The sequence below is a fragment of the Ciconia boyciana genome, chromosome 1 (genome assembly GCF_034638445.1).
Source record: "Ciconia boyciana chromosome 1, ASM3463844v1, whole genome shotgun sequence".
NCBI lineage: Eukaryota > Metazoa > Chordata > Aves > Ciconiiformes > Ciconiidae > Ciconia > Ciconia boyciana.
In genome coordinates this window covers 48,824,977-48,851,114 of record NC_132934.1, presented here as the reverse complement: position 1 = coordinate 48,851,114, position 26,138 = coordinate 48,824,977, and the positions used below count along the sequence as shown (strand labels likewise).

At 43.5% G+C, this 26,138-nt stretch overlaps 3 protein-coding genes across 10 annotated transcripts in view; 2 read left to right on the top strand and 1 right to left on the bottom strand.

Annotated features, from left to right (window-relative positions):
- Positions 1–958, top strand: part of CEP290 (centrosomal protein 290) — a 57,305-nt gene extending 56,347 nt beyond the window's left edge. For 6 of the 7 annotated variants that reach the window (XM_072864761.1, XM_072864733.1, XM_072864742.1 and 3 more), the window contains one exon: positions 144–958. In XM_072864761.1, the coding sequence (XP_072720862.1) occupies positions 144–332 (189 nt within the window). In that variant the 3' untranslated portion in view covers positions 333–958. The remainder of the gene's footprint in view (positions 1–143) is intronic. The other variant, XR_012043016.1, reaches the window with a different exon arrangement.
- On the bottom strand, positions 939–10,956 carry RLIG1 (RNA 5'-phosphate and 3'-OH ligase 1). Of its 2 annotated transcripts, none has more exons than XM_072864797.1 (7): positions 10,833–10,956; positions 8,643–8,760; positions 7,920–8,015; positions 4,390–4,506; positions 3,813–4,007; positions 2,507–2,676; positions 939–1,919 (listed from the first exon to the last, which is right to left on the bottom strand). In XM_072864797.1, exons 1-7 carry the CDS (start codon positions 10,884–10,886, stop codon positions 1,731–1,733), a joined length of 939 nt encoding a protein of 312 aa, XP_072720898.1. In that variant the 5' UTR covers positions 10,887–10,956; the 3' UTR covers positions 939–1,730. The 2 variants fall into 2 exon arrangements, with proteins under 2 accessions (XP_072720898.1, XP_072720888.1); XM_072864787.1 differs by having other exon boundaries at positions 10,797–10,953.
- Positions 10,957–15,421: 4,465 nt separating this feature from the next.
- Positions 15,422–24,568, top strand: LOC140649284 (uncharacterized protein C12orf50 homolog). Its single transcript, XM_072856697.1, has 10 exons — positions 15,422–15,606; positions 17,965–18,129; positions 19,828–19,905; positions 19,995–20,108; positions 20,900–20,974; positions 21,764–21,883; positions 22,070–22,273; positions 23,085–23,174; positions 23,262–23,353; positions 24,326–24,568. Exons 1-10 carry the CDS (start codon positions 15,441–15,443, stop codon positions 24,389–24,391), a joined length of 1,170 nt encoding a protein of 389 aa, XP_072712798.1. The 5' UTR covers positions 15,422–15,440; the 3' UTR covers positions 24,392–24,568.
- Positions 24,569–26,138: the final 1,570 nt, after the last annotated feature.

Genomic DNA, 26,138 nt, shown 5'->3' with positions numbered 1-26,138 from the left:
TCATGGGTAGATTTTTTTGTCTCTAGAGAACATGCTTATTCTCTCATCATTTAGCCCCTTAAGAAAAAGGCAAAAAAAGCTGTTGCTGATGTGTATTTCCTAAGTTCTGGATAAAGATGGTACTCCTTCATTCTTTTTAATAGGAAGAAACAAAAAAGCTGAGAACAGAACTAGAAAACTTTGACCCTTCCTTTTTTGAAGAAATTGAGGATCTGAAATATAACTACAATGAAGAAGTAAAAAAAAATATTATCTTAGAAGAGAGATTAAAGCAGCTTTCTGAAGAGTTTGGCATTCAAGTGGATAGTCCAGGCAACGTTTCTGCTGATTAGGCTAGTGTTTAGTATCCGCAGTACTGATAGAGAAAATAAATTCCGGGGCAGTTACATAATACTGATTTATTTGTCTGTTTTTGTCTTGGAATCATACAAGTCTATTAAAGTTACAATAGTCTGGCACGTACCTAAGAGTACAGAATTGGATTAGTCAACAGATTATGGTCAGTATTTATATACACCAGTCACAATAAAAGTGAGTTTTACCTCTCCCAACTCCTTTGCAATATTATATTTTAATTCAGAACAGTAATTTGGGTAATACACAGGTGCCAGGTGAAGCTGAAACCTTGGACTTATCCTAAAAGTTGAGAAACTCTTAAAATGCGCTAAGTATGCTAAGTTCCAGATCGATAAGAATATGCAATTTGTTCTTGCTGTCTCATGCTATCATACTTCTTAACTATGGACTCAGGGTCAGTGTGCAGGATGTCTGTTCTTACATCCCTGGTTATTTTTACCTCAACTTTAGAAAATCCAAGAACAAAGAATTGAAAATAAAGTTACAGTATTTCAGCCAAACTAATGGTATTTTTGTAGATAAATGATTTTTCATTTTGTATATTTTAGATAGCTGGATGTATACTTTTATAGCACAGATAAAATAAAGCCAACTCAAACGATCATGCAGTCTGACCTTTATTATTTATATGCCATCTTACTTAATATGCCCTTGATGAAGTTTCCTAATTGAGATGCAGTCTGAAAATGAGTATTATTAAGCCAAGTCATGTCTCTGTCTAATTACCAAGGATCTCCAAAATAGAACTATTATACTTTCTATTATTTACTCCTTTTGTCCCAGAATAGTGGAAGTACCTGCAGGATACAGTTTAATTAGGTTTTCAAGTAATAGCATAATGCTGCAGCTTACCAGTTAAATAATACAGTGAAAAGTTTTCCCCAAAAAGAAATTGTTACAACTCTAAAAAAAATTATCAAATTCCAGGACTAATTCTGGTCCCACCTGAAATATGTCCTTTACTGTTAAGAAACAACTAGATCCTAAATCTGAATCCTACATATAACAGTGTCATAATAATTGTATTTATAGAAGTGCAACCTATGGAACTTTTACAGTGGATTGCATTCATTAGCTAAGCTATTCGGACCAGCCAGTGTTAGACAACATACTACTTACACTTAATTATAACAGTTCCAGAAATGGGTTCAAAAGTTAAGGATTTTTCAGAACTGAAAATAAACATGCTGAAAGCTAGATCTCTGCTCTGGATGTCAGATCTCTCGTTATATAAAATTAGTCATTTAGGAAAAACTTAAAATGGTACAGTACCTAGGCTGCTGCCTAAGCTAAAAGATTATTTGTAAAGAGTTGTGGTAGACACAAGAGGGATGCAGCACATACAACAATTAACTTCAAAGAGAAAAATCATTTCAAGCATCAAACTTGATATCTTTGAGTCTGTCAAATCTTTGACCATCCAAGTTTGAAAACTGGTCAAACAAACTCTTTGGTTCAAAGTCACAGTCATATTTAGTTCTATTAAAAGCAATTACAACAGGCTGAGAATTCAGATATGTCTCTGCAAGTGGCCAGCGTAGACCAAGATGATGGCGATGGAGCTAAAATAAAAAGAAATAAGATCAGTTTAGAGATTTTGATACACTAGCCCAAGTTCCCAAGTTGGGGGGTGTAGGTGTGTGTGCGTGCTTTAATTCTAGGATCCTCTGCATTAGGGCACTTATAACCAGTAATCAGTTATCTGTATAACATGAGTAACAATGAAGCACAAAAGGCAAACCAGAACTAAAGTGTCCTCCACAGCTTCAGAAATAATATAAACTTGCTAATTAAAAAAAAAATCACGTTCTTATTAACAATACTTGTTCTATGTCAACATTACAAGAAAATATTTTTTTAAATAAAAGAATTAAGCTTTAAAATGTTGAGTGATTCCTATTCAGAGAGGCAAGAAAATATTATGTTCTCAATTACTTTAAGTTATTAGCATAATGTAGATAATGAAAAAGTTTAGTAAGTTGTAATTGTCCTGATTCACTGGCTTGACTAATTCTACTGTCACCTGATTTGCTAGGAGAACATTTACTACTAAAGAATTTGGAAAACAAGACAAAAAGTTAATACCTCACAATACTTCACATATTATGAATTATCATAGTGCTTTCCACATGTCCATCTATATATTTACCTTGATTAAACACCCATCATGGCAGTGCCACACAATTCCTTCAACTTTACCCTCACTGCAGCCTTCAAACCAAGACAGTATGTCATTTTGTTTCAAACTAGGTGGATTCTTTATTTCAAATGCTCCGTGTGGTACAAGAAGATGTAAAGGCTGCTTCTTGCTTCCTAATCCTATGTTAAAAGAAACAAAAATCTTCCTGCTAGTTACATGTTACTTAAGATTTTCCTCACTTTTGTTATTATGGCTATCTTAAAAGCATTCTATAAAGGTAGATTTCTATTAGATAGTACAACATTGTCCTGCCTTTAAGAGAACAGTTAAATATACTTTTAAGTATCAAATCTAGCTGTCTCTTCCTCATGTAACTTTTTATATAAATAAAATAAACATGACACAGAGATTTATACAGTTATCTGCTTTGCCCTTGTGGTCACCTCCTCAGTAACCACAAAGCTACTAGCTAAATTCTTCATGCTTCAGATCATGATCAATAGCACAAATATCTTTGTTCCTGAAAATCTGGCATATTTTCTTATGAATATGCATTAATACTTAAGCCAGGCTGTTAAAAAATGCATTGCCTCTTCACTGACTGTTCAACATAAATCTTCATCTAAGACTACAGATTTAGAATTTTTTGTTCCTTTACATTCTCAGACCAGGTACTACTATTTTTCCTGTCCATCCTTGCAAGTTATCCTAACAGCAAAGCTCAGAAGTTAGAACTCACTTGTGCTCATACCTAATTGGTTTTTTGTTAAAAGGCTTTTAAAGGGAGAAGCCACAATCAAAATGTAGCTTAAATTAAATTTCCTTAAAAAAATATTCATAATATTTTGTAATTTAAAAATTGCAGCTTATGACTAACTCTAGGGACTCAAAAAAAAAAAAAAAAAAAAAAGTAGCTGAATAAAATTTTCTGCTTTAATGGGCCAAACAGCATCAGAAGAGCAAGTAAAAAAAAGTCAAGAAAAGGCACCAATAAATCTTTTAAAAATATTTTAATACTAATATTTTAAAAAACTTTTCCAGTCAGATTATTTTTTGAAAGACTAAAGCAAAGCATTTTTATAGTAACTCCTAAAAAACATGCAGGTGGAAAGAGGTTTAATAGACATAAATAGTCTCATGACAACTCAGCTTTCTGAGATGAGTATTCTTTGAGCTAGCCCTTTCTCTCCTTTCTAAAAAGGTTACAGTGCTACCTTAGAACTTTTTTTAAAACTTACACAAAGAAAATACTTTTTTATTTAGTGATATTTTTGAGTTAAAACTATGTATTTAAGAGCAGACCACACAGACTTACCATATGGATTTGCATTAATATTAGTCCCAATAAGCTCCAATGTTTGTTCTAAAATTTCTGATAATGGCACCGGACTGATTTCCAGAAGCCCTGGGTCAGCATGGTGTTTCAATACCAGCGCTATTTCAGCCTCATAATTTACAACAGATGAGTGCCAGCAATACTGCTTACTATTTTTCTCCACAGGCACCCAACCTATGAGAAAGCATTGCATTTTATCAAAGTAAATATCTGAAGTTATCATATGCGTTCTAGAACTGTACATGCATTAAAAAAACACGGTTAACGACAAACAGAAAGAGTAACAAGAAAAACTACGTCATATCACAGAGAAATGTCAGAGGAATGCAAACATGACAACTATGCCTTTAGCTGAAGCCCTCGAAGTCTGTACAGCAAACTGCAATTATTTCCAATGTGTCAGAAGAACAAAGCCTTTCTGGATAGTGAATGAATGCCATTCCAATTGTTTTCTGAATATGTTAACTACTACTTTCAACTCTGGAATTAATTCTAATTCACTTCAGAAATGGATCTCACCACCACCACCATTTTACCTGTGCTGCATCATAGGTACCTGGCATATGTCCGTTTTCATCGGGCAAAGGATTGCCATTAGAGAACTCTATGTCCTTTGCTGGAATCCAGGTATCTGGAACAGGCTTGAAATCCTCTTCAACATTCCAAACAAATTCTAGACATACAAATGTGAGATTTTGGCAAACGGTTAGCCAATTTTATGTTTTGATCGTCTTTCAATGCAAGTATTAAAATACCATTGAGCTAAACGTTTTACAGACAGTAGTCCCGGTTACTTTGTACAAGCACCAACATCTGGCACACTCAAGCATTCCATAATTAGGAGGGTTTAAAGAAACATAGTAGCCTTTAAGTAGTTTAAAAGTTCAAAACTAAGATTAAAAAATAGCCACCCAAATAGCCAACATTATATTTAAACTAGAGCAAGAGAAGTAGAATAGAATAGATGATTTCAGTTGGAAGGGACCTACAGTGATCATCTAGTTCAACTGTCTGATCACTTCAGGGCTGACCAAAAGTTAAAGCGTGTTATTAAGGGCATTGTCCAAATGCCTCTTAAACACTGACAGGCTTGGGGCATCGACAACCTCTCCAGGAAGCCTGTTCCAGTGTTTCACCACCCTGTCGGTAAAGAAATGCTTCCTAATGTCAAGTCTGAACCTCCCCTGGTGCAGCTTTAAACCGTTCCCACACGTCCCGTCACTGGATACCAGGGAGAAGAGATCAGCACCTCCCTCTCCACTTCCCCTCCTCAGGAAGCTGTAGAGAGCAATGAGGTCACCTCTTGGCTTCCTTCTCTCCAAACTAGACATGTCCAAAGTCCTTAGCCGCTCCTCAGAGGACATTCCTTCCAGCCCTTTCACCAGCTTTGTTGCCCTCGTCTGGACGCATTCAAGGACCTTCACACCCTTCTTAAATTGTGAGGCCCAGAACTGCACGCAGCACTCAAGGTAAGGCCGCACCAACGCTGAGTACAGCGGGATAATCACCTCTTTTGAGCGGCTGGTTATGCTGTGTGTGATGTACCCCAGGATGTGGTTTGCCCTCCTGGCTGCCAGGGCACACTGCTGACTCATATAGAGCCTGCTGTCAACCACCACCCCCAGATCCCTTTCTGCAGGGCTGCTCTCCAGCCACTCCTCTCCCAATTTCTACTCGTGCCTGGCATTACGTCATCCTAAGTACAGAATCCACCATTCGGACTTGTTAAATTTCATCCCATTAATCATAGCCCAATGCCCAGTCTATCTAGATCCCTCTGCAAAGCCTATTGTTCCTCAAGAGACTCAACAGCACCTCCCAGTTCAGTATCATCAGCAAACTTACTAATGGTGCATTCAACTCCTGCATCCAGATCATTGATAAATATACTGAACAGGACTAGCCCAAGAATTGAACCCTGAGGAACACTGCTGGTGACCGGTTGCCAGCCAGATGTAGCCCAATACACTACAACCCTTTGGGCTCTGCCGTTCAGCCCGATCTTCACACAGCACACCGTAAACCCGCTCATCCCACAGCTGGACAACTTGTCCAGAAGGATGCTGTGAGGCACAGTATCAAAAGCCTTACTAAAATCTAGAAAACCTACATCCACTGCCTTCCCTTCATCCACTAGGCAGGTGACCTTGTCGTAGAAGGATATCAAATTAGTTAAACAGGACTTTCCCTTTGTGAACCCATGTTGACTGTGCCGGATTACTGCATTATTCTTGAAATGCCTTTCAGTAGTACCCCGTATAATCTTCTCCATAATTTTTCCAGGAACTGAGGTTAGACTAACAGGTCTGCAGTTCCCTGGGTCTTCCCTCATGCCCTTTTTGTAGATTGGAATAACACTGGCTAGCTTCCAGTCAGCGGGGACCTCTCCCGACTCCCAAGACCTTTGGTAGGTGATCGACAGGGGTCCTGCCATAATATCCGCTAGCTCCTTCAGTACCCCGGGATGAATCCCATCAGGCCCCGTGGACTTGTGAACATTCAGCTAATACAGCTGGTCCCTTACAATTTTACTGTCCACAAATGGGAAGTCACTGTTCCCACGCTCGTGGTCCTCCAACTCAGGGGACTAGGCAGACCAAGGTCTGTCAGTATTACTGAAGACTGAGGCAAAAAATACATCAAATGCCTCTGCTTTTTCTTCATCCCTATTAGTAAGATCACCATCTTCAACAAGTACTGGTCCAATGTTTCCTTTAGAGCTCCTCTTGCTATTAATGTACTTAAAAAAGCCCTTCTTGTTATCTGAAACAACACTGGCCAGTTTCAGCTCTCATTGAGCTTTGGCCTTTTGTGTCTTCTCCATGCATATACAAACCACAGCTCTGTAATCTTCCTGCAAAGCCTGACCTCACTTCCAGAGATCATGCAATTTGTTTTTCTTCTTGAGCTCTACGAGGAGTTCCCTGTTCAGCAAAGCTGGTCTTCTGCCCTGCTTGCTTGACTTACAACACAGTGGAATTGCCTGCTCCTGTGCTTCTAAAGAGTGGTTCTTATAGACTGGCCAGCACTCGTAGGCTCCAAAGCCCTCAAAACCAGACAGGGTACTCTGCTAAATAGCTCCCTGAATAGCTTGAAGTTTGCTTTCCTGAAGTCCAGGGTAGCAAGTCTGCTGCCCTTTTTTCTCTCATTACACTGAAAATCTTAAACTCAAGCATTTCATGATGACTGTGGCCAAGACAACCACCTACCATCACATCCCCCCCGAGTTCCTCCTAGAACAGCAAGTCTAGGAGGGCATTCTTCCTAGTTGGCTCACTGAGTACCTGTGACAAGAAGTTATCTCCTACAAACTTCCAAGAATTTCCAAGACCTGCTCATCACAGCAGTATGATATTCCCAGTCAATGTCTGGGAAGTTGAAATCTCCCATAAGGACAAGGGCTACCCATCCAGAAATTTCTCCTAATTGCCTATAGAAAAACTCATCAGTCCTTACATCCTGGCTGGGCAATCTGTAGTACACACCCACTACAACATCTCCTTTGTTTTCCATTCCCCTAATCCTCAACCACATCATCACTAACTGTAAAGCTGTACAATCAATAAAACTGTAAGGCTGTACAATCAAAGCTCTCCCTAACATATAGTGCAACACCTCCACCTCACACGCCCTGCCTATCCCTCCTGAACAGCCTGTAGCCCTCCATCCCACCACTCCAATCGTGGGACTCATTCCACCAAGTCTCACTCGTACCAATGGTATCATAGCTCTGGGAGCTGACCAACAGTTCCAGTTCATCCTGTCTGTTTCTCATACTGCATACACTGGTGTACATGCATTTCAGATACGCTCCTGAGCCCTCGGTGCGCCCAGGAGCAGTGTAAATGTTCCACTAGCTTTGCCACCCTCAGGCAATGCCATGCCAACCCTTGGCTTACCTACCACAATCTTCTTGGTATCCCCTTCCCCCATCAATTCTAGTTTAAGGTCTCTCGAAGTAAAGTTAAGGGTGACATGAAAAAAATTTGAGCAGGATCAGTGACGTTTCCTGTGTTAGACTAGACATGTTTTTCCAACTGGATAACAGCTTGGATTGCCAAAAAGAAGGAAAGAATCTTCACTAACCTTTGCAATCCTCCAATGAATACAAGAATCGTCTAAACCTTTTTTCAGCTTGTTTGTTGGGTTTTCGATCCAGCCTGGCCCATAGATAGGGTTGCCCTAGAGTTTCCAGAGGAATAAAACCAGCAGTTACTGACGTAACCACACCATGCAGAGTACTGAAATCAACTACATAAAAGGCAAGATACGAATTCTCATTTGCCACTACAGACATTTTATATCCAAAGACACTATTTAAATTCAGAAATGAACTGCTGTATATGAATCGAAAAATCTATTTGTAAAATCTTGCCTTGTTTAATACAAAGTTGCCTTACAATTTCAGGTAAAGGCAAGAACCCCACTGATGCCATGAACCACAGCCTTCTCATTTCCTCCCAACCTCCATACTTCTTTTAATCCTTGCCAAGGAAATGAAACAGTCTTCATTATATAAATTCTAGTGTGCAAGGAAGACTTACTCACAAGAAATTTTAAAACTGGAATACTTAATTGCTTGGCATATTTAACTAAACCATACTTCATGAATTTTAAAGAGTAAAATCTATAAAAACTTTATAAACACCTACTATGTTTATGGTAACTATTACTTTGTGGTCAAGATATATAATACGAGTTGAATTCACAGCAGCTGTAATCCAATAAATCACACAACAAAAGTGAAAACTAAGTAAAACAAGGCTTCTAGTCTGCATGAGAAATCTGTATAGGGATCCTCCTTATTACCTTTATAGGTAGTTACATAACAGCAGGTTCCGTCCACCTTTTCAGTAGGAATTGCATTGTATATATCTGCCTCTAACGCCTTTCCAGTTATAGTTTCAGTTGCCAAAACTTTAAATGGCTGAAAAGAAGACAGGCATTTTAAACCCTCATCATGGCTATGGTACTGCCCTCTCATGCGGATTCTTGCTCCTTGCAGCTGGCCTCTCTAAGGCCACTATTACACATTGTATTGCCGATTTCTAATACTATTGAAATACACCCTTGTTTCTTCAAGACACAACAGTTTGCAAAATGCTCCAAGACAAAAGAACAAAGGCAATCTAGTTGCAAACTCTCTCCCTCTTTTCCATTCTTGAGTAGTATTTAGAGATGACTTTGCCTTCCACTTTACATACTGCAGATAAACTAGAAGGGTTCCAGTCCAACGCTGCACAATGTCAAGACGTGCCTTCCCCTCTTACGAAGCCAATAAAATTCCATCAGGACTAGCTGCTCCGAGCTTGCCGCGTGGAGCTGAAAGTCAATAGCACCGTGGTAGTGCAACACACAGACCAGCGGAAGGCAAGGCGGCAAGAGCAGCCTGCTGTTCAATACTTAGGACCAGTGCTGTCAACTAAACACTCTTCCGCTTACAAAGGGCAAAGAAAGAAGTGGTCCGGCAGTCTGAAACAAATATCCAGCCACAACTAGTCCACGTTTCTAGGAGGACTTCTATAGCTAGGACTTCTGGAACAGTTTCACTGCAAACATGTCATCAGTTCTGTTTGGATTCAACTATTTTTCTCTAGAGTCATCACCCTCCCTCCTCTCCCCCTATAGCCAGTTGTGACTTGTAAGCTGGTCACTGGCTCTTTCTGCTACCAAAACACAAGGCAAGTCCTTGTCTTGCAACAATCTCAAAATAGAACTTGGAATTCATAAAATGAGAACCTTCTACATGCTTTTGTTACATTACACGGCTGTTTTCTATTTTTGTAATCATATCTGTAACCATAATATACAGCAGATATGAAGATTTTATGAAGACTACATGAAAAAGAAAATTTTCAGGGTAGTGGAAAAACATATCCGTGGGCCTTCCCACCACCACCTCCCTTCTTCCCTAGCACTCATAACCCCTTGTATTATCCTGGCCTGCGCTCTGAAAAACAAAAAAAAATAGCGCACATCAATTCCAGATCTAATCCCCTGTCGCCTTTTTCCGTATGAAGGAACAACGATGCAGTGAGATACCCCTACATGACCATTATCAAGATGGTGTTGGTACTGAGAGTTGAACAATTAAGTTACTGACATTTCGGCAGTCGTTTCAGCTCTTCCATCCAGAAGTCAAACACCAACGGGAGAAACTCACCCAGATGGATTCCAGTTCACTATGCAGCCCACAGGCAGCAGTAGGTGCTGCCGCTACAATCGGGAAACACAAGTTGGAGGTCTAGAGCTAGACAGGTGAGTGCCACCTCAAGCTGTCCTGACACTGCCTCTTCCATCTCGGGAAGAAATAACTTTGATTGGGCTCCATTACTTTCACCTTGGTAAGTATGCCACGTCTCACAGCCTCCAATCAATTCTTCTGTCAGCCTGATATTCCTTTGAAGAGGGGGGGGCGGGGGGAAGACAACAGAGACACAAGCTCATTTCTTCCCCACAAGGCTCACAGGAGGGGGCGGCAGCATGGTTTTACACAAGCTCCCCGTGCGGTCATCTTGGAGTGGCCTCATTCCTCGCCAGGACTGTTCCCTACACTCAGAAAAAGCCAACACGACATCAGGGTGAACACCCGCGTGCACTGGGCAGGACAAGAGCGGCACAGAGCTCAAACGGCTCCCAAACCACCTTTCTTGCCCGCATTTAAGGGGGGAGCCCCAGGCAAACCTCTGCCCTGCATTTCGCCCAACATCTCCAGCCAAACCTCTCGCCACTCGGCTGTCCCCCTCCCCGCCGCCGGGCCGCGCCGGCCGGGTCTGACACGGGCGCTGCTGCTGCCTCTCCCCCGGCTCTGTTCCGCTCCGCCCCGCCGTGCGGCGCCGCTACCCGCGGCCCAGCGACTCCACCTGGGCCTGGGCCTGTGCCCAGGCCCGGGCCTGGGCCCGGCCCCGCCGCGGGGACTGCGACCCCGCCGCCTCCCGCCCGGCCCCGGGCCGCCCCGGCCACCTGGCGCTCCCGCTTGGCCGACGGCTCCTCCTTCACCTCGGTCACGAACAGACACGGCACCTTCCGCTGCACCGCGCCCCGCCGCCTCATGGCTCCGGCTGTCCGCTCCCGCCGCCAGCCGAGGGCGCAGGCGCAACTGCGCCTGCGCCGCCCCGCGCGCGCCCGCCCGCCAGGAGCCCCGCGACGGACCCGTGCGCCGGGGACGGCGGGGCGGGGCGCGGCCGCCTCTCTCCAGCGGCCCTCAGCGAGGCGGGGGCTCCGCCGCTCTCCGCCGCCCAGCCCGGCCGCGGGCCTGGGGCAGCTCCGCTGTCCACAGCGGCGGCTCCCGCCGTGGCAGGGCCGCCCCGCCCCAGCCGTGCTCGGCGCCGCGCTGAGGCGGCCGCGGGGGGGCCCGGTCGCGCGGCCGGTAGCCGTTGGCGGTGCCGTTCCCCTGGGCGGGCAGCCTTTCCTCGGGCTGTCTCTTCTGCTTGCCAGGGGGCCGCACGCCCGGGCCTGGGGCATGGGTGCCCTGTCCCCGGGGTGTGGGCACCTCGCCGGCTCTGGGTTCGCCTCCGTCGGGACAGCTGCCTCCTGTTGTTCGCCAGCCTCTCTGCCTCGCCATACAACCTTGGCATGTGTGGTGGGTTGAGCCTGGCTGGACGCCAGGTGCCCGCCAAGGCCGCTCTGTCACTCCCCTCCTCAGCTGGACAGGGAGAGGAAATACAGCGAAAGGCTCGTGCGTCGAGAGAGGGACAGGGAGAGATCCCTCACCCATTACCGTCACGGGCAAAACAGACTCGGCTCGGGGAAGTGATTTAATTTATTACCAATCAAATCTGAGTAGATTAACGAGAAATAAAACCTAAATCTTAAAACACCTTTGCCCCAGCCCTCCCTTCTTCCCGGGCTCAACTTCACTCCTGGTTTTCCTCTCCCTCCTGCCCCGAGAGGCGCAGGGGGACGGGGAATGGGGGTTGCGGTCAGTTCATCACACGTTGTCTCTGCAGCTCCTTCCTCCTCACGCTCTTCCCCTGCTCCAGCGTGGGGTCCCTCCCACAGGAGACAGTCCTCCACCAACTTCTCCAACGTGGGTCCTTCCCAGGGGCAGCAGTCCTTCAGGAACAGACTGCTCCAGTGTAGGTCCTTTCCATGGGGTACAGTCCTTCAGGAACAGACTGCTCCAGCATGGGGGGTCACAAGTCCTGCCAGCAAAGCTGCTCCAGCGTGGCCTCCTCTCCCCATGGCTCCACAGGTCCCACCAGGAGCCTGCTCCGTCTTGGAGCCGGCTGGCATTGGCTCTGTCCAACATGGGGGAAGCTTCCAGCAGCTTCTGACAGAAGCCACCCCTGTAGCCCCCCTGCTATCCAAACCTTGCCACGCAAACCCAACACAGAATTCATTCTTCTGACCGTACCTTCTTCTGTGCCTCCTTTAGGCACGGCTATATGGCTACAAAGAGCCCCTGTTTGGAGAGCTCTTGGCGGTGTTAACAGTTTCTTCCTCTGGCTGCTCCTGCCCGCTGACAGTTTGTTATTCCTGGCCCTCCTCTGCTTTCCTGAATTTTTCCTGAAGTGACTTCGTACTTCTCCCCTGGCTTGGGTGCATCCACCGCTGAGCCAGCCTTGTAGCGTTTGTGCCCGTGGAGTCACTGGCACCTGCTTTTCATTTACACATCTGCCACCCATCCCACTGGCAGACCAACAGCGTACAGTACAGCTGTGCTTTGGTGATTAGTCCCTCCAGTCCAGTGGTGGTGGTTTGTTTTTTGTTTTTTGGGGTTTTTTTTGCCAGGGAACCACCAGCCACATGCACTTCTGGTGGTCCTACAATCCACTAGTCCTTGTTCTTGAATTCTGCCTTGTATCTACCTCCCTTCTCTTTGGCTCCATCTGGAGCCTCATTACTCTTCAAGCGATGGCATCCTTCTCCTTTGAGGTCGCGGCTCCTTTCCCTTTCTGCACTTCCCATCATGTTTTACTCCTCAGTTCCCGGGTTCTGATCTAACCGTGCTCTGAAGTGTTCATCTCCAAGTCACTGATGTCACTCAGTGCTGTACATTTGACCCCATGTCCTGGGGATCACAGCATGGCCTACCATTTTCCAGGACTGAAACTTCATGTGCCCCCTAGACATTTTTTGTTCAGAGGCAGCCTGGGACCTGCCTGAGAACAGAGGTGTTAATTAGGGACACCAGTGTAGGCTGTTCGTTCTGCTTCAGCTGTGGCAGTGGACATCATGGAAGCAAGAAAAAGCAATGAACCCCAACAATGTAAGCAGTTAACAGCTAACAGTGTACTAACGGGAAGCAGCAAGTTTGCCCATCCAAAGAAAGAGGCGCAGTAAGAAAAACCTTGGGCACAAGGCTTTTGGTTAAAAAGAGTCAAGAATAAGGTTTGTCTTTGTGGTATCAAAGATTGCTTTCTAAGACCACAGCTCCTACGGCAAGAAGCTGGGTATTATTTAAGCCCTGCCCAATGGGTTTGTTCCATTTGACGTTCAAGAAACACCGCAATGGGAGACTCTTTGAAACGGTCCGATTTTCCATACTTTCCTCTGAAGCAATGGAGACAAAGGAAGATGTTCAAGCTGGACAGGTCACATAGCGCCATCATGCTAATGTCATGAGCTGGAGGAGCCATTGGCAACTGTGGAATGTGGCAACTGTAACATTCTATACCGGCTGGCAACTGCCTTCGTCAGTTCAAGCAGCCCGGAGAAGGTACCACTGCCTTCGTTCAAGTGGATTTTGCTGTCTGTTGGAGTTTTGTTTCGAAAAAGCAGCAGAGCTAAGGTGGTGAAGGTTCCGTTTTTGAAAGAACACTACTGGTTTCAGGATAAGATTAGGGTTTGCCTGACTGTTGACAGCTTTACCGTTTTCATGAATGTTCTGCCGGTATTAAGAGAGTGGAGGAGAAGCACAAGAGGTGACAATGGCTGCAGCTGGGAGTGACCGCTATTTCCACTGTTCTTCCCCCTACGCACAGGTAAATGCTGTAGATTTGAGCGTGGTTGGTATCCTTGATTTTCTTGAGATATCCCTGTTGAAAGGGAGGTTTATTATGTAAAGTTAGCAGTTGATCTGTCGCTCTGTCTGGGTCATGGCCGCATCTGGAGAGCAACTATCTGATTTTCAGAAGTGGTGAGAAGAGCTAATGGTCATCTAAACAATGGAGAATTTCTCCTGTGAACTGGGCTCAGGTACTCAAGGAACAGCCAAGTTGAAAGCTGTGCATAAAGACCACTCATCACTTCCTTATTGAATCAACATTATATTGATTCCGAATAAATCGGCCATGTTTATAATTTCTGCTTCCAGCGAGTACCTGAATTTCTGCACAATCAGTTATTTAAAACCAAGTCCTTCAGAATGAGTTGGTCTTTGAAAGAAATCTTTATATTCCACCGGGTGAAAATCCAGGGGTGGGTGTAGGGCTCGTCGTTGCTGCATGCGTTCCAGCATCGGGGATTTAGGCGTTAATGCCTGGGAGATGGGCTTTGGCTCCAGACCCCAGCGTGTCTCAGTGGATGGCCCAGTTGTACTGACGACAGTCCGAAAGTGGCGTGTTTTGGAGATGCTGCTCCTAGACCCAGGTGTCAATGTCTGGACCTGGGTGAAAGTTACCTTCCAATATTCCAATAGTTTCAAGCCTGACTTTGTTTGCCTTTAAACAATTACACAGAAACTTGTTAAGAAATAACCGGCAGCCTGGCATTTACAGCTCTCAGCTGGCATGTAGTTCATATCCCGGACATAAACCTGAGTTTCTGTGTTCAGGGTAATGGTCATGAGCACTTGCCTCTTTGGAAGCAGGAGTTTGTCATGAGCGTGAGGAAGATACCTCCGGTTATAAGGATAAGTGAATTGCATAATCCGAGAGGATGCTAAAATCCGTAAACTTTAATAAGGCAGAGGTACAGAAAAATGATTTCAAGTGTGACTAACAAAGTGACTGTCGTTGTGAAAGTGCTCTCTCTGCAATATCGTGCAGACTTTTTAGCTGGCGACGTATTGATCAATAGAGGGAGAGCAGCGCTGTGATAATATGTATGAGTGAAGCAGCAATAATTACACAAATATTTCAACAAATCCAGGTAGCTCTTCTTTTTGTCCCATTAGGCTTTTGTTTGTCGTCTATAAAAACAGCGGGGAGATGGTGTGAGCAGTGTAACGACAGTAGTCTCAGAACATCGATTCCCAAATTTTTAGTTTTCCAGTTTTTGTTGGGAATCTTTCTGGGATCTGTTTCTCACTCCTTATTTTCCCATAGGCCCATGTCCTTTAATAGTAAGAGAGCACTAGTGCAAGATGTGCGCTTGTGCAGCAGATTTCATTTGAGATTGACCCGATTATCCCATTGCGCAGGAAAGGAAACTCAGGCCCCTGTCAATTAAGTGACTAATAGATGTTTTTTCTTCCCAGCATCTCATGAAGAGCCTGCAGTACAGTAAGTAGACTGCTTTACTCCTATTCTTATCCAGGAACAGTTTGGCACCATGAAAGCTCCATTCACCTGACTCGAGATCACTTTAGAGGTGTCCGGAGCTTCAGATAACTTTAAAGATAACTGTCACTGCTCTAAAATAGCAGAGCGTGGTCCCCAAAATCCGAGTCACATGTACTAGTCACAGCAGTGCACCATGTACTAATGCATTTACTCCATTTTTATGGTTATACTTCCAGTATCTGAAAACTGTTTTCTCCTGCAGAAAAAGTACTGCAACATCTCCTGTTTCTGGGAAACACAACCCTCAGGCTGTTTGAGGATCACTTGTGCCTTCCATCATAGCAAACCTCGTAATATAAATGGACTGTTTTTGCCACCTAGTAACAGTGAGTAAAAATATTTTCTCAACAATTTCTTCATTAGAGTAAGTAAATACACAAAAATGTCCTTCCAGTGCTTCCTTCCGGTGCTTACGTGATATATATTAAGGTGAAGAAATGTACCGTGGCAAATCAGTCAGGTATGATCTGCTGTCCCGGCAAGCTCAAGGCAAAGCAAGGAATTGTATTGGCATTTGCACAGGGTTGCCACGTGAATATTTTTAGCTGTCCTGTTACGGATCTTCCTAAGTATCAGTGACGTGAAAGATGCGGTCACAAATGGCAATTTAGGTTGCTAAGATCCGTGGAGTAAAAATGTTGCTTTACTTGGGTATTTGCTCGATTCAGTCTCTCTAGGAGTGAAAACGCTTAGTAGGCAGGCAATCATTTAAGAGAAATGAGGAGTAGCGTGTGTGGTGGGGGAAGGAGGTTGGCAGGGCCAGTAGTAGCAATACCTGTTGACAGAGCACAGCATGTTACATGGATGAGACAGCCCTTGTGCAGATAACATGAGATTACAGGGCTGTGTGTGCAGATGTATTTCCAGTTCATCGTTCTGAATACATTTGTCAGGCTTGAACATTGGATGCAGGCCACTGAAGTCCAGTAATAGTGCGTAAGGCAGTACAATAGCTGCAAATCAGAGTACTTCTGGAAAAACCCACCGTTACAATTTGGGTTTTTTTCCTCAGTCCTTTCTAAGGGGAGCTCTTGTCTACCAGGGGGCCTGGTAGACAGCTGGAACCCGGAACAGGGTAAGAGTCCAGGGCAGGGAAGCAAGACAGATGTCAGAAATGGGGGGGAAGCAGGAGTGAGAGCAAGTCAGCATGACTTGTCATAGATGCGTGAGCAAGTGGACTAAACTCTAGGTGTTCCTGGGCCTTATCTCCAGAGCTGTGGACAGGTGTCGTCAGAGAAGGCCAGAAAGAGCTCTAGTCAGAAGCAAACACCTTGTGTTCCTGGAATTCCCCTAGGAAAAGGCAGCCTGTCATATCTGGGCGTGTTGAGCCTAACTAACCCCAGAGGACCAAGGCAAGAACTTGAGCGCTGTTTCTAGGAGTGTCCATACTGCTTTTAGTGCAGTTCCCACATCCACAGCAACGGCCCGGGACAGCTAGTGCTGTCGTAAACACCACGTCGGCACGCTGTTGGGTGTGGTGCGAGTCAGAGACGATGCCCAAGAGGCACTATGGACAAGGGCATCCTGTTTAAGAGCAGCGTCCAACGATCAGAAGGAGAAAATGGACCCAACCCTTTTTCTTTTCACTGCAGCATGGATCAATTGAAAGGCCGTGTGCTCCACAGCAACATTGCAAACATTAAAACTGCATTTATTCATGTCAATACTTAGAAATCTTGTTCAAGTAATTTAAGTTTAATTTGGCTTACACTCCCCGGAGCTCATAATACCCTGTTCTGGACACTGAAAAAGGCTCTATCAAGTTCAAGTGCTGTAGCTTACTTTCTCTTGCATGAGAGACAACAAATCGGATCCACAGGAGTGTTATTTAAACTGGGTTTAATATGACAGACGTGCTGTCATAGGCAAGCAAGAGATGCACTAGAATAACAACAACTGGCATAAAAGAAAATGCCCATGCTTGATCTTACTCCTTTAAAACTGGAAAACATATCCAGCATCGATATTTTTCATATAATGCACAGAATCCTGATTGTATCTATAGTTGCAGCTTGGTCAGCTTGAACAATACCAATAGGCTCACCATTTTTCATCACTTTTCTTTTCAGCCCATTGCATTTCCTGGCTCTCAGAAAATGCTATCCCACTAGTGAAATAGTTTTGCTGCAAAGATGATGGGTAGATATAAACTGCTAAGGAAAAGAATAGCTTTCCTGATCTTCTGATTAAGTGTCAATTATTTTCATGAACTTCATATTCTTTCTCAAAATCTACATTTTGTGCTTCATAAAGAGAGTTGTGATTCAGAAAATGTTGATAGAAAAAAAATGCCCACAAGCTCAGAATGGGTAATCCTGTGCTTAGCACTGCTAAATCCTTCAAAATTGATGCCATGGGGAGCGATACAGGCCTGCCTCTTCTTCAGCATGTTTAAACTATTTTCACCAGTGGGGTCCCAAACTCATTGACTCCCTTCAGCACAGCTATTACTAAGCACACGTTTCCCTGTGTTGTAAGTATCTACCTGTTATTTCATACTTTCTGTAGTTGGAAGATGCTCTTTTGCCAACCTCCGCAGAAGATTTTGCCTAAAAGGCACAATCTGTCTATGGAATGATTCCTTCAGTCTGATCATCATTTCAGAACTCTACCGGCTGCTCTGCACCTGGATTTGACCTTCTAGTTCCCTCCCAATAAAATAAATGTAATGTTCTCTTCTGCAGATGCCCCATTGCAACAGGGTGTCCAAGAAGGGATTCTGCAGCCAGCCCGTCGTCAAGAATCACTCAGAAAGCAAGAGAATATTCTACTACCAATTCACCCTCCACTGATTATAAACCTCAACGATGAAGAGGACGATGAAGAGGACGATGAAGAGGAAGAGAACTGTAAACAGTTTTTTCTTTCTTTGATGAGGAAGTAGAATGGGTTTTTTTGACCCTCACAATGTACTTCACAGTTGATTTATGATAATAACCCTTACATGTTTAGAGAAGAGTTGTTGTCAGGTTTTTGACATAGTTTCCAGCTAATCCCCAAAATCTTGGAACTGGTACTTACCAGATGTGAGCGAGGCAACACGTTCTAAGTCCTCTGAAGTGCCTAGCTGTATATTTCAATTGTGGTATAATTCACATACCTCTTTTTCACAAAATAGAGTTGGAAATGTGATCCACGCTTCAGATGGCCATCAAATACTCTTCCAAGTATCTCAGAATTTGGGGATGAAATTACAAGTTTAGGAGGTAGTTCTTTTCTGGGAAACACACTTTTGAACAGGGGCTGTACACACTCATCACTGAAGGCGAAGTCACAGGTTTGGTTACAAAAGACAGTTGTGTGACTTTGACTTAAATCACTTGTTTGACTGATTTCCTAAACTCTGTAGGCAGTCTCATTTTATGACAGAAAGTAATCCTTAATCGGCAAAGAGAATCCATACAAAACTCTTCACTAGTTTAAATGAATGTGTATGTGTATCTATTTTTATATATAGATATATATCTATATTAGCTTTTTAAATGTAGTTAAATGTAGCGGATTGATGCATGGACTCCGATCGAGGGGTAAATCGAAGACCCTTTATTGAACTATTACATGGCTTATATACTTTCTAATTGTTTGTACATGCGCTACTGAGAGAACTCTTATTGGTTTATATGTCTTGTTCACGCGTCCTTCATGCGTTCCTTCAGCTAATACAATTGGCTATCTTTTTGCAACTTTGCAGTTCCTTTCTTCACAACAAAAAATCACCCGCTCGCCTTATCTCTCTCCAATGCTATCTGCTCCTACTCCTGACACACAGCCTCCTTCCCTCAGGCATAACCCAAACTCTCAGTACTTCAATCTTGTTAACCCTTCCACTCCTGCTATGCCTAATTCCTCCTCAGTTAAACGGCTGACTGTATTTCACTTAGAGATGAGAGCTTCATAGGGAAGGACTGAATTGCACATTCCCAGAGAGTGAAAGTGAGAGAACAACCTACTCTCACGCGTGCACTCCGCAAATTACTGTGCTCGTTCTCAGGCAGCCCCAAGCTGCTTTTCACCTTCCCCCTGCCCTTCAGGTTGTCTGGCAGGGCTGCCTGTTAGTGCTTCCTAACTCGGTTTCCGTCTGAGTAAGCCACATGAATTTAAACAGTCTAAAAAGTAGGGCTTTGCTGATCTTAGTAGCCTTAACTGAGACTGATGAGAAGCACTCACATCACCAGCTCTGCCAGCAGGCATTACGGGAGAGTAACTGTGGGCAGAGGTTTTGTGACAAGCACTCCCTGGAGACGTGTTTAATCACAAGATTTCCTCTTGAGTGTGAAAGATTATTTTGAAAATGAGTACTGAAGATCTTTTTGAGTTGTTTTAAATCAACACACGGTAGCTTCTTAACATGTGTTGGAACTGCAATTCCATTGCACTTGGAAATACCTCATATTACGGAATCATTTTTCTGTCCAGAAGCAGAGGTTGCACTCAGAAAAAAAAAAGCCCGTGACCAAAATGAAACCCACCATGATATTTGATTATTAAGAATTGTTGAAGGTGGTTGTATAGATAGCTAGTAATCTTTTGAAAATTATTTCCTACAGACGTTTCTGATTGGGTGCCTAAGACTGATGCAGAAATTGAAGAGGAAAGAGCAATAAAGGAAATATGCTATAAATCTGGTAAATATGTAATGAGTCACTCTTTCCTAAACAGCAATGCTGCCAATATAGTAAACTCGGGTTATTTTTCCTTCTTGGGGTATGTTTAGGAGAGTATTACGGGATTCAGTACCCTCACGAACACCAGTCGACAAAAACTGTGCCTTCACCTCGGAACAATGAGCTATTACCCTTGGAAGCTACCGAGCGAGACTTGCAGAAAGGCAAGTACTTGTCATCTTCTTGGACAATGCTTACCGCTTTTAAAATTACTGTTACAGGGAGAAACTATTACATAGTGTGCCCCTCCTCCCCGCTTGTTTAATTTAGTGACAATAAAAGAGAGCATATGAGAAAGAGCATAAAAATACTTCAGTAATTTTTCCCCAGAGGTAGATAGAGATATATATGTAGTGTCACACACGTGGTGACTACCTGCGTCGACTGTAGATGGAAAAGGTAGAAATGGGCTATTAACCCTACGTGTACTTTCCTGAGATACACAACATAGGTCTTTCATATCATTTGTCTTCACCATCAAGATTTATGTACTCTAATTTTAACCATCCTCAGCTTAGGAATGTAGTTTAAATTTCTCACCTAGGCTCTCTGTTGCAAATGGAGAGAGCCAGGCACTCTCAGGGGGCTATTTACTGCATCATAAGATAGTGCCAAAGAAAGGTGAGACAAGTCCCTTTCCCGGAGGTGCTCCATGCTCTCTGCTGGCTGTCTTGGGTGTCTAGGTGACGAAATGTCACGATACATCACACTTTCGTATAACTAAATTTAGATGAAGTAAATACCACCTCTAAGTCTCTTATAAAAGGTAAGAAGAAGAGAGTTCCGTTTTTTGAATACTGGTCTTTATCCAACATAATTAAGGTCAAAGGAATACAAATTCATAAGTATTTACCTCCCTTATTATGTGTCTCCTTCATTCTTGACCAAGTGGCATGACCAAAAAAAATCTGTAGTAGATTTTATACTGAGTAATTAATATATAATTGCATTGTAGGCGAGAGTTATGTTCTTACAGTAACAACGCACCAGAGGAATCAGGAGATGAGTCATGAAAAATTGCTGGGCAGAAGTATGACCTGCTACTTTTAATAAAAAAGAATATTCTTGTTTGTTTTGTGTAAATTTCAGGAATAAATTCTTGATGATACTGTTTTAGGTAAAACAGATTTGAGTAGGATGAGGTGCTAATAAAAAAATGGGAATGGAAAAATTGTCTCCATTGCCAATACTACAGACATGTGAAGTCATGCTTTTTTGACCAACGCTTATGCCAGCCTCAATTGTTCAGTTGCATTTGGCAAAATTATTTTCGTCTCATTTCTACATTTAAAATGTTTTAGATGTATTTAGACTATAGACAAGGAAATCAGTAACAAATATATGAACAGAGCTTTTAATATATGTCTTGAATTAGAATTAGATAAATTCAGAGAAAAGGATAGAGATGTTTCCCCAAAGCATTTCTTCTACTGAGTTCTCTGAGGCTTTTGGTACTATGAAGACATGCATCTTGAAAATACCATAAATTCAGTCAGGTAGGAGTCATAAACTTCAGTCATGAAAAGTGAGCAGCTAAAGAACAAGCAGGTAATTTGTAGCTGGTTCTTTACTTTGGGGCCATAGTCTTCCTTAACCTGCATATGATGGTATTTTCTTAGAGAGCATGAGAGGCATACCTCAGTTACACAGGACAGGATCCAAAAAACTAACAACAGAGAAAGAAGAACATAAAAGGAGAGGGTAAAGGAAATTGCACTAAACTAATCACTAGCTCATCAGGTAGGAGGAAGAGAATGGCAGTGCCATTCCCTGTGCTTACACACAAGCAGCTACAACTTTCTTTCTGTTGCCTTTCCAGGTGATGGTAATACAATTCCTACAAAAATTAATAATGCAAAAGGAGAAGGAGGGAGTTCGGAAAGGAGAGCACCTACAGAGAGTATTCCCAGACCAGATCGTAGATCCTTTGGAAATGGAGGTAATATACTTTAGCATCAGCTTCGCGTTGCTGAACATCAAGCGATAAATAAAATACCCGAATATATTTGGATTGGGCTATCCATAAAGAACATGTTTTTAATCTTGTCTTCCAGCCTCCAGTCTCCTGCACTATGTCAAATTTTGAGTAACAGCACAACATTTTTTCTTGTTTTTTCACTTTTAGGAATTCACACTTCAGACCCCAAAGTAAAACAAGGTTACCAACAAAGGGGTCAAAGTAAGGATGATGAAACGGCTTCCTCCATTCCTTATGTGAGAGAAAGTGGAAGAAAGACTTATTTCAGTTCTTCAGAACCTCGAAGATCAGCGTACGTCGTCTACCGTACTGTCACCGCCACTCAAGAACCAAAGCTCAATGGATCTGCAGGTGGGCTCCAGCTTAAAATGGAGGACTCTTAAAATGCCGCAAATATGCCTGTCTGTATTGTGCTGCTTTCGATTTTGTCCCTGCAGGTGAATATTAAGTTATTTAGGCCTAAATACGGGCAAGAGTACGTTTGACCCAGCATAATTTTCACACGTAGATTGCAGCAGTATCCACAGACAGAAATGTAAAGCTTTCTGAAGCTCTACAATTAGTCAGACAGAATATTCATCAACACTAATTGAGCCACCTCCATAGCAGGAATTAATTTCTCTGCCAACAAAGAGGCATGAATGCAATGATGTGCTGATGTGCACAAATATACCGATCCCCACTTTTTACAGCATCTTGTATGTGACTCATTCTTTTGAAATATTTAATAATTTATTGGTAAAAAATTTAAATACTCATAAGTTAAGAAAGTGATGTCATCTTGCCCGTTTCAGTCATTGCTCTTAAGCTGGGCTGAATCTCCATCTTGAGGTGCCTCCCTGTCTTAATTTCCAATAAAAGGAACCTCCTTCAGACAGAGTAACCCCTACTTTCAGTTGAAGAAAGTTAAGTGAAGTGAATCCCAACATCACTGCTTCTTCTCGGGGACGAGTAGTTGTGGGTTTTTTCTGTTTTCTTTGAACGTTTGCTTTGATTCAATGTGGGCAGACGGCTATGGAGATTACAGGGAGAACATTCTTAATGTGAAGAATACATTTTACCAAATTTCCAGGTTCAAAAAGGATAGAGCATTTCAGTAAAAGGTGATCAGCATTCTTGTCATAAGAACAGCCATTACCATTTTTGCTACCTTTCTTTGCAGCAGTACCTGAGCCACGTGGTGGGAAATGCTCCAGACAAAAGAATCAGCTTGACACAAAGAGAAGATTTGGGACCCAAATGGAAAACTATGGTAATACTTACATGTTGGGAATAAACTGAAAATTGTAGGGGTCTTGTGCAATTACTAACTGGAATTAATGTGTATGTTTTTCTATAGACAAATACACTTCAGGATCTTACAACGCACCAACTTGGAGGAACAGATATCCACGTGCAAAAACCTTCTCCAAGTTTAAAACAACCAGTCAGGTAACTGCTTGATAGAAATTGTGACAGTTCAGTCTTTTGAGCAGAAGCGACATGTCTCTCCCCACCTAGAAAATGTACGATTGCTCTTAAAACTTCCCCAACCAAACCCCGCAAGATTCTAAGCAATGCTGAGTAGTCCGAAAGAGCGGAGCATAGTTTCGTTTGTTTGCAGACATGTAATTTTGCCTGTAGAACTAACCCGTGATTTCTAATTTTCCACAATCTTCCTGATACGAAAGCAAAATAGGAAGCTGCCTTTAAAGCGAGGAGCTACAAGAAGTGGGTTTTGGCTTGTAGCACTGGACAAAGCGCAGTAGAGGCTGTATGAGTGTGATCTATTTGTCTCTCTCTTTGATTGCTTGTGAAGCGTCTGCAATAGCGGAACGATGCTCAGCCGAGGTCCAACTTCATAAGGGGACGCAGGCTCCAAAACATTCACCAGATGCCCTAAGGACCATTCATACATTTTACAGCTGCCTTGAAAGCAGAGATTAGAACCTCTATCTCGTGTCCCTCGGATGAATGGCCAAACCCTTGGTCTGCACTCTCTGCTTCGTTGTGACATTTCCTGCTTCTCTCCCATCTCTGTGTCCCCCACGGACGTAGCAGGGCAGTTCCATACTCAGCACGAGGCCGTTTTGATTCCACTCTGAGATGTAATTCTGTAGAGGTACCACACAGATGCAAAGCACCAAAAACCACCTTCTGTAACCCCTCACCAGGCTTGCTACCATATTTGGTTTCTTTGTGCAAGTACCACATGGTTCTCAAACATCTGCTTGGGAAGGTTTTAGAGGAAAAAGACTTGAAGGGTACCTTTTGGAACATGGGTGAATTAGATTAGGATGACAGTTTTTATTTCTGTTGCTTCTAGAAGTGAGGAAAGTTTACTTCCTAAAATGTTTCTGAAAGAGCATATAGTTTGACTCTAATAAACGATGCCCAAAATGTTCTGTACATCTATTTTGACAGCAGAGCCAAGAAGACATGGAAGTGAATCAAAAAGGAGAACGATATGTGGACAGGAGAAAGAGATGAAGTGAGTGCGTCAATTCTAACTTGAAGTAAGGAAATTATCAGCTAGAGATCCAAAGATGACAACAATGCAAATTCCAAAAAGAAGACGTAGGAAGTACACTGTAACACTTAGAAACTGACAAAAATGGAAATTTGTGTTTAAGAAGAATGTTTGTATATTCATAAATGTAGCTAAGAAAAATAAAGATGCATTTTGTTTGACCTACACTATTTGCCTTGCTTGTAACAGGACTGTGATTAGTTAAAAGAAATTCCCCTGAGCTTTGACTGCCTTGAATTGACAAGCACCAAAGTATGCCTTGTTTGAACTCATCGTTCAGCTTCCAAGTTATTTGCAGAAAACTCTGCACCTCAAATCAACAAAGCATCTTCCTCTCTCCGATTCCTACCCCGACTCCATCACCGGCAGCGCCCTGTGCACGGAGGAGGGAGTGATCCACAACACAGCTAGCCTGAGCAGGCGCAGGCTGTGCCGTGCCGTGCCGTGCCGTGCCGTGCCGTGCCGCGGCTGAGGGGACGGGGCTTGTTTAGCCTGGAGAACAGGAGGCTGAGGGGAGACCTTACCGCTCTCTACAACTACCTGCAAGGAGGTGGTAGCCAGGTGGGGGTCGGTCTCTTCTCCCAGGTAACAAGCCCTAGTGTAGTCAATCAGGAGCTGGTGGAAGGCTGGGACTTACGTGAAGTTGCTAAGAGGGATTCATGCTGGAATGTGGAACGTCTAATCAAGCATGACTGTCCCTGGGAGTAAAGCACATCCTGGAGAAAGATGTAAGCTAATTAAGATGATTTTGGACAATCTGAAACTGCAAGCGGAAGTGTGATAAGAAGCACCCTTTCATGAACTATCCTCATTAGAATACTAAAAATCACACCCCTTGAGCCTGAGACCCCGGCCCAAGCAGAGACCCCTCACCTTTGAGCAGGCGCAGAATATTCAAGTAGCACTCCAGCTCTCAGTTGAAATAAGAGAAATGTAAACCAATAGAAAACTGCTTTGTGTAATTAATTATGCATATGTATAACTAGAACATATAAACATTGTACCTGCACGACCGAACTTTGTGCTAGCTTTGTGGAATGACCACCTAGCACCCATCTCTGCGCAGACATGAAAGAAAATGCCTCTGCCCTGTGTGTATAATGGTGTCTCGCACACCAGGTAAACCACCTCACACTTGTGGGATAGCAGTTTTGGTGACCCAGATGGGACTGCGCTGTCAGCCTTGCCCGATTTGTCTTGCCGCATCCTACGGGGAGAAGAAGAGACCTGCGTGGACTCCAGCGCGCACCGACCTGTTGATGGGGGACTCCTTCAGCTCCTCTCCTGCAGTCGGGTGGTAAGCGACGCAACGGTGCAATGCTACTGAAATGAGGTATATTTGGGCGGGGGGGATATGAGAAGAGTGGGATAGGGGCAAGATCTCTCAGGAAGCAGGCAGCATTTCTTCTGTTCTGGGCTCTGCATAAACGCATCAGGAACAATATGCAGCCGTAGCATAATGTTGTTTGTTTCTACATGCTGTTCTGTGCTGAGTAATGAAGGGAGACGTCCCTTGTTTTGGTTTGTGTATGAAACGCTGGGTTTTTTCGGGAGCGACATGGGCGCTGCTGCTTCCCAGGAGGCACCCCTTTGCTCTCCTCTACGGTGCATCCTGAAGAATTGGAATAAATTGCGGGGGGATCCCATGACTAAAAAGAAGCTAAAACGATAAGGTAATCAATGGTGGCCACAATACCAATTGGAAGA

What these genes read in the sequence shown, in the direction of transcription:
- LOC140649284 (XM_072856697.1), top strand. Translation starts at nt 15,441, where the DNA reads ATGGTTATACTTCCAGTATCTGAAAACTGTTTTCTCCTGCAGAAAAAG. An exon ending in GGAAATATGCTATAAATCTG is followed by an intron (nt 19,906 to 19,994) that starts GTAAATATGTAA and finishes GGGTATGTTTAG; the next exon opens with GAGAGTATTACGGGATTCAG. An exon ending in AGTTTAAAACAACCAGTCAG is followed by an intron (nt 23,354 to 24,325) that starts GTAACTGCTTGA and finishes CTATTTTGACAG; the next exon opens with CAGAGCCAAGAAGACATGGA.
- RLIG1 (XM_072864787.1), bottom strand. Translation starts at nt 10,886, where the DNA reads ATGAGGCGGCGGGGCGCGGTGCAGCGGAAGGTGCCGTGTCTGTTCGTG. An exon ending in CGGCCAAGCGGGAGCGCCAG is followed by an intron (nt 8,761 to 10,796) that starts GTGGCCGGGGCG and finishes TCTTCTTTTCAG; the next exon opens with CCATTTAAAGTTTTGGCAAC. An exon ending in TATTAATGCAAATCCATATG is followed by an intron (nt 2,677 to 3,812) that starts GTAAGTCTGTGT and finishes CTTTTAACATAG; the next exon opens with GATTAGGAAGCAAGAAGCAG.